The following is a 13,721-nucleotide window of genomic DNA, read 5'->3' on the forward strand; positions in this document are numbered from 1 at the left end:
GCTTACCTGTTTTGAAACTTGATAAATATAATTTGTTATTGTTGTCATTGCTTAGAATACTAGAAATACCTTCTTTCAAATGAACCACTACCACCACAGAATCACAGAATCACTAAGGTTGGAAATGACCTGTAAGATCATCAAGTCCAACCATCAACCCAACACCACCATGCCCACTAAACCATGTCCCACAATGCCTCATCCACACATTCCTTGAACACCTCCAGGGATGGTGAATCCACCACTTCCCTGGGCAGCCTGTTCCAGTGTTTCACCACTCTCTCAGTACAGAAATTTTTCCTAATATCCAGCCTAAACCTTCCCTGGCACAACTTGAGGCCATTTCCTCTGTCACTTGTCACTTGTCACTTGGGAGAAGAGGCCAACACCCACCTCTCTGCAACCCCCTTTCAGGTAATTGTAGAGAGCGATAAGGTCTCCCCTCAGCCTCCTCTTCTGAGACTGAACAACCCCAGTTCCTCAGCCGCTCCTCATAAGACTTGTGCTCCAGACCCCTCACCAGCTTCGTCGCCCTTCTCTGGACACGCTCCAGCACCTCAATGTCCTTCTTGTAGTGAGGGGCCCAAAACTGAACACAGTATTCGAGGTGCGGCCTCACCAGAGCCGAGTACAGGGTCACGATCACCTCCCTACTCCTGCTGGCCACACTATGTCTGATACAGGCCAGGATGTCGTTGGCCTTCTTGGCCACCTGGGCACACTGCTGGCTCATATTCAGCCGGCTGTCAACCAGCACCCCCAGGTCCTTTTCTGCAGGGCAGCATTCCAGCCACTCGTCCCCAAGCCTGTAGCATTGCATGGGGTTGTTGTGACCCAAGTGCAGGACCCGGCACTTGGCCTTGTTGAATCTCATACAATTGTCCTCAGCCCATTGATCCAGCCTGTCCAGATCCCTCTGCAGAGCCTTCCGACCCTCGAGCAGATCAACACTCCCGCCCAACTTGGTGTCATCTGCAAACTTGCTGAGAGAGCACCCAACCCCCTCATCCAGATCATTGATAAATATGTTAAACAAGACCGGCCCCAAAACTGAGCCCTGGGGGACTCCGCTTGTGACCGGCCGCCAACTGGATTTCACTCCATTCACTACGACTCTCTGGGCTCGGCCATCCAGCCAGTTTTTTACACAGCGAAGAGTGCACCTGTCTAAGCCACGAGTCGCCAGCTTCTCCAGGAGAATACTGTGGGAGACAGTGTCGAAGGCTTTACTAAAGTCCAGGCAGACAACATCCACAGCCTTTCCCTCATCCACTGGGCGGGTCACCTGGTCATAGAAGGAGATCAGGTTGGTCAAGCAGGACCTGCCCTTCATGAACTCGTGCTGGCTGGGCCTGATCCCTCGGTTGTCCTGCACATGCCCTGTGAGCGCCCTCAAGATGAACCTCTCCATAATCTTCCCCGGCACCGAGGTCAGGCTGACAGGCCTGTAGTTCCCTGGATCCTCCTTCCGGCCCTTCTTGTACATGGGCGTCACGTTGGCAAGCATCAACTTAATCCAGACTTCTAACCCATTACTGGATAGTTAAGTCAAAGAGGCGTTAGAAATTAAAGTATATGATTAAAATTACATATTTTTGGAATTTGTTCTATGATTTTATAAAATGCGATTTTCCCCACAGTAGTCACTTCAAATGACTCAGGCACATAAATCACATTAAGGTAGACATTCTGTTTAGAATTTGTAAGCACTACAGTAAATATTAAATCCACTTGGATTAGTAAAATTCAGTTATATATGAGACTAGAAATGAAAAGGTTGCTGCAATGAGACTGAAAATAAAAAAAAAGACAGGAATTCTGACAAATTAATTTCTTGGTGTATGTATGGGATCACTCGGCTAAACCGGTTTCAGAGCACAAAGGCAAGACGCAGGGAGTTGTGATTCGACTCAGCTTTGCCTCACCTTGACAGACCTTATCTATGCAGAGATGACTTGGGGAGAGCTGTGGAAACGGCTCAGCCCGGGGTTCCCTGAACACTGCATCATGAAAAGAACCAAAACCTGAATGATCCTTTAACAAACAAAATGCCCTGAGTACCATTCCACCACTATTCAGGAACTTTGTGTGCTAGACATTATTAAATTAGCCATACAGACTAAGGAGCCATCAAGGCACCAGAGATAAACATTCACACATAATCCTGCCCCCACCCATCAAATCAGGGAATGAAAACCATAAGATTTGGGCAGAAAAGGGGGGAGTCTTTTTCCAACAATACAGCTGGCCTGTAGGAGATTCTTTCCCCCTTGTCCAGGACTCTGTACAAGGTAACTCCCCAGGGATTAAGAGGCCTTACCTGAGAGAGAGGGTAAGTGATTAAGAAACATACGTATGGTATTTGGCATGCTTTAAGATCGTGATTAGTGCACTCTTTTAAGGTATTAATATCTAGCGTGCTTGTGGTTTGTGTTAGTACATTCTGGAAATCACTTGTAGGTTGTAATAGTGTATTTAATTGCAATAGTGCATTCCTCCATTATATCCATAAAAACCTGCAATAGTGGCGTATTGGACCTATGAGTGAAGTTCAAATAAACTGTTAATTTGAACCTTACAGTGAAGTCTCTTTCTCTTTGTCACAGTATATTAACCTCACTTGCTACTACTACATCAGATATATAAAGCTCTTTTCCCCATTACAAAACCTTAATATTCTCAGAACTTCAATATTCCATAACTGTGTCACATGTTTTACATTCCCAAACTACAACAGCTCCCTTCCAGCCATCATTGAATTTAAATACTTCTGGTATCACAAACGTTGAGAAAAATAAATTCTTAGAGCATGGAAAAGAATCTTCTTTTCATGTGAACAATATTCACAAATTTCCTTGGTCACTTTCCCAGTTCATCTGAATAGGACTTCTGCTCACCAGATATTCACATACAATGTACTTCTTACTTTTACGTAAGAGACAACCCTCCTAGACAAGAACTGGTTGTAATTTTTGTAAGGACTTCTTTTGTAGTCTTACAAAAAAACATTGCACCTTTGCAGGAGTTAAACATTTAAAGATAAAAAGGAAAAAATAAAATTGCATATCTTCAGTTGACAAGGTACTATTTTAGGCCTAATGCTTCATTTATACACACACAGAGGTGTCCTATTATGTATAGCCCCAATGAATGCTGCCGTAGGAATGCTGATAACATCCATAATGGAGAGAAGAAATATAGCTGATAGAAGCACTTTAGTTTGTGAAGGAGACATGAGGAGAGACAGCATCCAGGAAATTAGTTGTTAAGGTCACAACAATCAAATCCCAAAGTAAATTCACAACTGCATCAAAGCAACACAGGTTCAGTCTCAAGGTTTCATACCAGAATTTAAGTTTCTGTACTCCTAATTAAGGTCCTATTCAGGGGAAAAAAAAAAAAAAAAAATTAACCTAATTAACTTTAAGCACAAACTTAAAACCAACCAACTGAGAATGAGGTACAAGCCGATGTTTAAATTAACCATATGTATAAACATTATTGAAGTCAGCCTTAAGAGGCTCTTCAAACACTTTAATGAATATCATGACAAAGAATAAAAAATGCACGTTTCATTCTCTTCATCTGGGCAGTATCTGACAACAGAAATTACATGTGACCATGAAGTTAAAGATATTTCAGTTTTCTTAAATATCTCCAGACACCCTTAATTGCTGAGATTATTTTTTTTTGTACGGACAGGTTTCAAGAAATCGCACTTTGATCTATAGATTTTATCTATATTTTTTGAAGAAAGAATAAGGCTAACAAGATCCAAAGTTTTCTGTACTCAATAAAGATAGGGCTATAATGCACCCTTACATGACCTTTACCTGTTTCTACATCTGTTAAATGCAGCATGGAATCAAAGCCCCCACTGAGGATTCTTCTTCCACAAGATGACCAGCGGGCAGCTCGAACAGCAGAGAAGTGACAGGAATATGTTTTTAAACAGCAGCCTGTATCTACAGCATCCCATACCTTAAAAAGAAGGATAAGGACAACTTTATAAAGAATCATATTTTTTTCAATGTACTGATAAGCAGCTACAGCAAATCATCATGGTTGAGAAAGCTTTGCATTCCAAAGTCATATCTGCTAAGCTGTAAAAGTCTGTTTGAAATAATTGCATGATTAGAATTAGGGCATCTTATTAACAAGGCACAAATCAGTAATACATTTTTATGACTCATACTATTTCTTGAAAAGTCTACATTGCTCTCAATGGCAATTCATGTTATACTTCCCCATTCATAATGCTGTCCTGCCTCTGTGCAGGGATGTATCCAAATACATTTTCCCTTTAAATCATTTTTCCTTGAAATTTTTGTCTCTATCATATCTTGCTTTCCATCGAGTAAAAGGAATCCTAGCAGATTACAGCTTTCACATCTGCTTATAGATAGGTTATTACCATATTTCTCACTCAGTTTGTAATTTTAAGTAGAATTTTACCTTAACTTCACTGAAGAGGCAGATAAGAATATCTTCATGCAGCTACATGGGGATTTCTAAGGACTGGTCTAAGTCCTCTCATTTTTCAGTTTCTTCTGGACAGAATTAGGTTGATGATGAGCACTTCTCAAAATCCAACTCTACTAGTTATCCAATTTTTTTAAACTATATAACAACTAATATTTTCAGAACGTAACTAGTCCTGCTCATATTTTAAAAAATAATTTTTAAAGAGATAGGCAATTGTTTCCAAATAATATATTTTAGAAAACAGAGCTAGTCTGAATTACAATTTCAGTTACCAAATACAGTTCACAATAATCAAAAGCACATCCTTTTCATGGTGCTCTTTTTGTCATAGTTTTAAGATAAAATTAGAAGTTTAGCAACAAATTACCCACATAAAGATCCAGTATGCTCACTTCTGTGAGAGAAGGCTAAATATCAAAACTATTTTCCCTATGAATATTGTTTCAGTAAAAGCTAGGTTATAAAATATCTTATGATTGTATGACACAATATAAGACCTCTTGAGTTGTCTAATAAAATTAATAACAAATGCTATAACCATACCAGTAAATTTGTATATTTCTAATATTAGTATTATTTTTAATATCTCTAATATTAGTAGTACAAATAAATCAACACTTTGGCAGGGCTTCATGATCGTTTTATTGCACTTTCAGTAAACCCAAGGCAGTTTATTGCTTTAAAGTCACCATTTTACTTCATGGTACTTCTCTTTGCGATTAGTCATTTTCATCCGGCAAAGACTTGAATTAATTATTTGAATAGTCAGTTAAGACTGGAACCATGATGGCCATACCCTAAGTATTCTACCCTATCCACAAGAAAAGAAATCAGGAAAATTTTAATATTAAACTGCTTTTGAAAGTAAGTTTCTCTGCTTTAATGAGTTTTAATGATCATTTCAAGCTTCACAGTATTAAAAAAGGGTTAATTGTGTCTTGGAGGGTTTTTAATATGAGGAAGATAATGAATGAATCAAGATGAAAGGAAAAACAGGTGGTACATGCTTCAGATATTTTTCTGTTATGTTTTAGTGATTAAGTATGAAAACTCAATTTTCACAAGAAAATTTCCCATTCTTGTGGTATGGCATTTCTACTGCTTAATCATAATAACAGGAAAATGTGGCTGGAGGGAGAGTTCCAACACACTCCATCCAAAGCTTCAGACGAATGTCTACTCAGAAGCTGGTGCCCACTCCGTATAGGCAGCCACTGTCATTAAAAAAGGAGGAAGGGTGTTGCAAAGGGATGAGTCCTTTGCATGTGAGTTTGCCTCTCTCCGCCAAACACTCAGATGCCAGATGAACAGATTCCCCGTGCATTTCAGGATTTTTCTTTCAACTGAGATAGTTGAGTGCTTCAAGAATAACTTGTGTGGAAATTATTTTTTTCTCGTCTTTCTTTCTTCACTTCTTCCATAAGCTGGATGTCCTGGCTCAAACCAGGATGGAACAATAAGCCTCAAAGACTGCATGGGCGTAACCAGCAGAGTTGATGAAATAACCCACATCCCCAAAGAGCATCCAACATGATGCCTGAACCCAGAAGCATGTTCTCTAAATTACCAAGGTAAATAATAAACAAACAGACACTAATCAACTGGTTTAGAGCGTGGCAATTCTACAAGGAATATAGAACTAGGTTACCATATAGCCACCGGAATTCAGCCTCACAAGAAAATTTTTTCAGGGGCTGGTACGAACCAAGGGACAAGAGAGTCCCCTAGGAATTAGGACCATTAAAAACTTCCTATTTCAAGTAAGTGAAGTTGTTGATCATGCCTTCTCTGCTAAAAAGTAACATGAATTACAGACTCTTACAGAAGAAGATCCCAAACTCATTCTTCTGAATGGCATCTACATATGAGCTCAGAAAAGGGATTTGTATCCAAGAACAGCCTAACGCTGAAGGCAAAGGCTGCAACACTATAATTCAAAAAGTCACAGTTGTAACAACTACAATTTTAATTTCAAAGCAGGTGTTTTTAAGAAATTAAGTCTTAGAACTATTTAGAAAATAGCATTTTAAATACCAAAGGCTGCTAACTTTAAGCATACCTAATAATAAATACGTTTAAAATAAAGCTTTATAAAATAAACTCATATATCTACATGGAATAAAGGCTTACATTTTTAGTACATAATAAATTACTCGGGCAGGGGAAACAGTTCAAGAAAAAATACACAGGCTAAGATATATATCTTCCTTCACAGGCATTTAAACATGTGTATCAAGTATTATAGGACTAGATGCTATCATGCATCTCACTGAAAGGAGGACAGGTTTATATTCAATTATTTTTACCAAGAGATCAACTGTTTTAAGTATTGTTGCTTCAAAACTCAGACCTTACAGGCACTCAGTATTATTTCTAGATGAAATACTAAATTCTCATTAAACCTGAGGTCGTTCTTTTATCTTGTGATGTCAGATGTGATTTTAATTGCTCAGTTAAAAAGTTAAAAGCACACATTTCAGCCTGCTACTCTGAAAATACTGCTTATTGCCATACATTCAAGCAATGTTTTACATTATAAACAGTAATCACTCCATCCTTTCCCTTTACAAAGAATCCTGAAAACAATGAAATATGAAAGTGTTATTAGGAAAAAGGCACATTTTACTGTACTATCTTCCCTAAATCTACAATTACAAACTAATGAATTCTCCAATATTTCAAAGAAATAAACAGCCAAGACTCAAAACTTTGAAATTAGCTAGTTATTTTCAAACATTTTCTTCAGTGCCTTTCTGGCATTAAGTTATCATGAACACTTCAATTGCATTTTTTCCAATTTTATTAAAATTGGCTTTAATGTTTCAAGCTGGTTCATATTTCACTACTAGTTCTTACTCTTCTGTACTTTACTATTTATAATATTGCCTCTCCATTTCTTTTCCATCAACTGCTTTCATTTCATTTCCTCTCAGATTATAGAAGTATGGTGATTACATAGTTATCTGCTAGGATTAACATACGGGGCCAAAATGGCAGGTACAAACAGCCAAGTGACAAAATTATACTAGAGATTTCTTTACAAAAGCAAATTTCTTTTTACTTTCTCCGAGGCACGATGCAATTCAATCGCTCTTTCACATTCTTCATAATATTTGGAAATAAAGGCTTTAGAAGTTGCTGGCTTTCCTGTATAGCTTAGGAACGTTGTGAAAATACTGCAACCAGTATTTTAGGTAATATAATCAGATCTCCTCACCCTCAAGATCGAAAGTTCACAAATCATGTAAGCAACTAAACAATATAACAGATGAGATTTATTATAGATGGTATGTTTCCAGATCCTATTTTCTGACTGAAAGCTTTCAGGAAAACAGACCCTGAAAATAAAGTACTTTGGGTTGAAGATAATAAAAACTCTCTTGGTGTGGTGGGTTAACCCTGGCTGGATGCCAGGTGTCCACCAAAGCCGCCCTGTCACACCCCTCCTCAGCTGGACAGGGGAGAGAAAATATAACGAAAGGCTCATGGGTCGAGATAAGGACAGGGAGATCACTCACCAATTACCATGACAGGCAAAATAGACTTGACTTGGGGAAATTAGTCCAATTGATTACCAATAAAATCAGAGTAGGATAATGAGAAATAAAACCAAATCTTAAAAAAACACCTTCCCCCACCCCTCCCTTCTTCCCAGGCTCAACTTCACTCCTGATTTTCTCTACCTCCTCCCCCCGAGCAGCGCAGGGGGACGGGGAAAGGGGATTGCAGTCAGTTCATCACACCTTGTCTCTGCTGCTCCTTCCTCCTCAGGGGAAGGACTCCTCACACCCTTCCCCTGCTCCAGCGTGGGGTCCCTCCCATGGGGGACAGTCCTCCACAAGCTTCTGCAATGCGAGTCCTTCCCACGGGCTGCAGTTCTTCATGAACTGCTCCAGTGCGGGTCCCTTCCACGGGGTGCAGTCCTTCAGGAGCAGACTGCTCCAGCGTGGGTCCCCCGCGGGGTCACAAGTCCTGCCAGCAAACCTGCTCCAGCGTGGGCTCCTCTCTCCATGGGTCCACAGGTCCTGCCAGGAGCCTGCTCCAGCATGGGCTTCCCATGGGGTCACAGCTTCCTTCGGGCGCATCCACCTGCTCCGGTGTGGGATCCTCCACGGGCTGCAGGTGGATATCTGCTCCACCATGGACCTGCATGGCCTGAGGGGCACAGCCTGCCTCACCATGGTCTTCACCATGGGCTGCAGGGGAATCTCCGCTCCGGTGCCTGAAGCACCTCCTCCCTCTCCTTCTGCACTGACCTTGGTGTCTGCAGAGTTCTTTCTCTCACATATTCTCACTCCTCTCTTCTCTGGCTGCAATTGCGCAGGGCTTTTTTCCTCCTTCTTAAATCTGTTATCCCAGAGGTGCTACCACCGTCGCTGATGGGCTCAGCCTTGGCCAGTGGCGGGTCCGTCTTGGAGCCGGCTGGCATTGGCTCTATCGGACATAGGGGAAGCTTCTAGCAGCTTCTCATAGAAAGCACCCCTGTAGCCCCCCCCGCTACCAAAACCTTGCCACGCAAACCCAATACACTTGGTAAGTCACAAAAGAAAGCAGGAAGGGGTGAGCATGTGATACTCAAGTAAATAGCAGCCACAGAAGAATTTTCAGGGGTCTGCTAGGCTATCAACCAGCTCATAGGACACTGAATAAAGGCTTTTATCTTATTGACCATCCAAACTAGGCATTCATTCCTAGGAAAAAAGTCCCAGCAACATAAGCAGAGTAACCAAAGTAACATGAGAACTCATCTAGCATATGAAGACTGATAAATTAGGAATTGAGCACATCTCTTCCTTTGTCATTCTATGATTATCTATAACGCGCTTGCCCGCAAGCAAATTAGATTGCAGAAAAGAAAATATAGCAGTCTTACTTTTAGAAAGAGAAAGGTGCATCTATTCAAACAGACAGTCACTAATTGCACAGTGAACCCAAGAACAATGATTCAATTGTGATAAATTAGAGGTTGGAAGCAAGTATCAGGAATTAAGTTGTACGCATTTTGAATTTGCATGCATAAAGGAACTGCAGCTGAGCCAATCAAGAATACTAAACAAGAAATTAATTTCTGGAGCATGCATAACAAAATTAAAACTTTTTTAATGGATCGATTCAAGTTAATTTCAACATAACATCGATACTAAAATAACAGAACTCTTCCCCCTCCATTCAAACACATTGTGCCATTCTTCTGTAATTACCAACTTCCTCTGTCAGTGGCTCCTACTACATGAACTACAGCAAGAAATCGTTTCCAATTTCTCGATAAATCTAAATACAAAGATAGCATTTAAGAAACAGCCCTGTTCAAGGATGATGTGGGATAGTATTGAGTTACAGGAAGCATGAAGAATTACTATGCTTCGACTAGAACATACCCTGCTCCCTTCCAAAGTATGCTCAAGTTGCTCCACAGGCTTGTGAAGTTGAAGAGACATGACCCTTTCCTTTCCCTTTTTGGAATGACATTGCTCATTGGTGTGTCTCAAGGAGAAAAAAAACTATTTTTTTTCTTTTTTTTTTAACTGCAGAACTGAATTCGTCTCTGAAATTTGAACATGTCATATCTGCTAACATGCATAGATTCAAGAGAATCGTACTCCCTGAACCATACTGCTTTTCTGAGCTCATCAATATCTAAATACTGTAATTTCTAAGAGATACAGTAAAGAAGGAAGCCCCACACTATCTACAGAAAAACATGTCTTTTCCAGTTTGCAAAGCAGGCTCAGAACTGTAATTTAAAGGTTCTTCGAAAGTCAAGGGGCCAGAGGGCAGAAGTAGTCCCACGGAAAAATTACAAAAAGGTATTTGCTGCTGCTGCTGCTTCTTCAGATTCCCCACTTAGATGAGCTGCAGCTTTGGGCAGGATTGCAAGAGTTAAAAGTGCTGCTTAGGTATCTCTAATCAACACCAGTAAGGATAAGAAGTCACTCACATGCACAGGTACATTCTTTTGTTCATAGAATTGAGGCAAGAGAAAGCCAGCAAAAAGAAACAAATGACTGAAAAGCAAGAAATAGCCAAGCATTAGAGTTGGGAGGTGTGCCTAAGCCTCTCCAAGCCACTGCATGATTGAAAAAATTTGGATCTTGAAGGGGCATGTAATGTAATGTGTATAAATTCCTAGAGTAACTACAGGAAGACTTAAACATCTCATTGTTGTTTCAACTACTGTCTTCTTAAAATAGCGAGCTAAATATTAGAGTTTTAGTAGAAGGTAAAAATTGGTGAAAGCAGAATTACAAAATGGATCACTGTCTTTGCACTCTTTTGTCTAAACATGCAGTTAAACTGTGTAAAAACTAAGAGCTAAAGTCTAGCTTAGCATATAATCTGTAAGTGTTAATAAACTTATTTTCATACAATTATGAAGGATGTAAATAGATGTTCAGATTGTTATATAGACTGTAATTGATGCTATTTTAGGCACACCAGCTTAATTTGTAAACCAAGTGTCCCAAAAAGAGGTTTTCAGCAGGATTCTGTAACGCTAGATAAAGCTAACACATTTTCAGATGTGTTGAACACTTGCTCCAGGAATGTTTAAAAGTGTGCTAGGGAACATATTTTAAATGACATCCATCTTCCTAATCTAGACATGGTGTAAGAAGTATATATCAACGCTGTCATTTGAGCAAGCACTTAACAGATTTCCAATAGGTTTCTTCTTGCAGCAGACATAACTCAAAACACTATTAACTTACTAATCCAAAGCATAGGACTAGTGACTGATAAAAAAGAGCCAACTTTATTATTGCTTTAATATCTGAATAAGAGTTTGTATTTGGATAGTTTATCACTAGAGTACCCTCACTACTGTAGAAACAAGGAGAATGGAAAGTAGCAAAATATAATAAATTCAATTAGCTGAGACAGCCAGCATAAGGTTTCACTTCATTTTTTTTTCCACCAAAAATTCTAATATTAAAATGTTTCAAGTACATTTATCAAACCAATGAGGTGGAAAATCTTCGCTTTTACAAAACAATAGAACAGTACATTAGATCTTAAGATAGCTCTTATTTTGTAGGGGTCTTTTTTCAGGCAAAAGCATTTTAAGTTTTAATACTAGTAGCATACTGTTAATCAAGTTAGCAGTACTACTAGAAACTAGTCAGTGGTACGAAAACTGATTTGCCAATATGTCAATAAGCTTTAATCCTGGTGAATCCAGCAAAGGCTGAGTTAAGTACAAGCACGACGTTTAGCTTCAGGAGGCAGCACTAATGTACTAAGCATGCCTATGACACACATTTCCAATTATTTGGTATGTTTTATTTTACTCTCCCGTCCCACAGAAACTCAGCAGCCCTTTCCCCAAGGAAGGCTCCATAATTGTTAATTGTGAAGCTTCATTTGTGTGGCTTTGCCATTAACAGGAAAATAAAAACCTAATCAAAAGTGTACTTTGAGCTGCCAGCATCCTACAAAATGATTTTAAGAAAACACTAATAGACTAAGATAAAACATTGACATTTTCAGCTGGCAAAGGGAGAGACAAGAGAAGTAAAATAGAGTTCTGTAAAAACAAAAACCCACACCACTATGGCAAGAGCTATCCATCTGATTATATACAATAAGGGAACGTTCTTGGTAAAACTTTAATAACAAGAGCTCCTACACTTAACCTAAGCTTGTTTGTTGGCTATCTACTCTTGGAAATACACCTAACGATTCCATACTTCAAAAGCTAACTTGTAGCACTAGGAAAATCTAATCAGCCAATCCAAACTGAAAACATAAATAATTTTAAAGTATACAAATTGGCTGGGGTTTTGCCAATATAAATAATTAATGTAGCCTATATGGGAGCCTTTCAAGTCAGAACTGGCAAACAGAACTCTTAAGAAAGATGTCAATTATATAAAAAAAGAGTCATGGTAAAAGACTGAACAAGATTGATATAAACATCTCATAGACATTTCTGTTAGAGAATTTATAATTTATAGATTGCCATTGTATCAAAAGCTAAAGTTTTACCCCACGTCCTATATTTTTCTCAGGACGTACTAATCTCACCTCCAAATAACTTTTTTTCCATACCCTTGATTTGGAAATGGAAAAAGTAAAGAAAGCATTGACACTAGTAGATTCCTATTTCTTGAATGTTATTCATGTCTGGACTTACAGAAGGACAGACAAGATGGATAGCTGGGACAAGACATTATTTCCATTTGGTGGTTTTCAATATTCTATCCCTGTTAATCATATACAGTTTCTGGACAAACAAGCTCAATCCTCCAGCGTTTCACAACCCTCTCAGAGGGAGGCCTTCACTTTCAGTTGTTTGGATAGCACATACACACACATTTCATGTCCGGAAGAAATGTTGCTAAACATTGAGAAGTAACGCGTGCACGGAAGTTGCAACACGAAATATCAGAATATTAATAACATATTTAATTGCTCAATTAAAGTAAATAAATGCTAGAGTACTATGTAATTATTCAGAAATAGGCCCTGCTGCCTTTATAAACTGAAGCTGCAGATTAGAATTAGTTTGTTTATAAATGATGTTTATCTGAAATTACATCTCTGTGATAAGAACTGAAACAAAACTGTCAAAGTATGAACAGGGTGAAATCTTGGCCTGCCAGGTCATTTACATGAAAACACAGTTAAAAGTTCCAAAGTTATTCAATAGCAGTTATATTTGAGTGCTTTCATGACACAGCAACTCATTGTAAAATTTTCTTTTTATTATGGCATATCTGTAGCTGTGCCTGTTGAGCTGAAGTCATGCCAGATTTATAGTGAACTATTTCTATTCAACACCTGGTCTTCACAAAAATAACAAAGCTGAACAGGCACTTTCTTTCAGGCTATTTGCACAGAATAACATAAGCACTGGATATGTAATAATCTACTTCTTCGTGATACCTAGCTTCTGAGTCACACATACACATGAAGTAAGAGTGTATGGTGATAAATTCTCCTCTTGGATGCCAAATCAATCCAATATACACATTATTGTTATTTCACCATATAGATAAAATTTTATGAAAATCAGTTGCTACCTTATTATTGCTGAGACAGACAAAATATTTAGGTGTGGAAGATATACCTAATACAACAATAAAAAAAAAAAAAATCTAATACTTCCTTTATTTGACAGAATGGTAACTTAGAGGGTTTGTTATATTTAACAAACCAATGAAAAAATTGAGACCTTAAATTGTGCTGCTACAGTCCATTATGAAGTGCAATTATGAGAAGGTGAAATTATTTCACTG

At 38.7% G+C, this 13,721-nt stretch overlaps 1 protein-coding gene across 1 annotated transcript in view; it reads right to left on the reverse strand.

The window, feature by feature from the left end:
* Positions 1-13,721, reverse strand: part of WDR25 (WD repeat domain 25) — a 68,090-nt gene that overhangs the window by 29,465 nt on the left and 24,904 nt on the right. The window contains exon 2 of the mRNA XM_059819740.1: positions 3,834-3,981. Within this exon, the coding sequence (XP_059675723.1) occupies positions 3,834-3,981 (148 nt within the window). The remainder of the gene's footprint in view (positions 1-3,833; positions 3,982-13,721) is intronic.

This window comes from Gavia stellata, chromosome 7 (assembly GCF_030936135.1).
Source record: "Gavia stellata isolate bGavSte3 chromosome 7, bGavSte3.hap2, whole genome shotgun sequence".
NCBI lineage: Eukaryota > Metazoa > Chordata > Aves > Gaviiformes > Gaviidae > Gavia > Gavia stellata.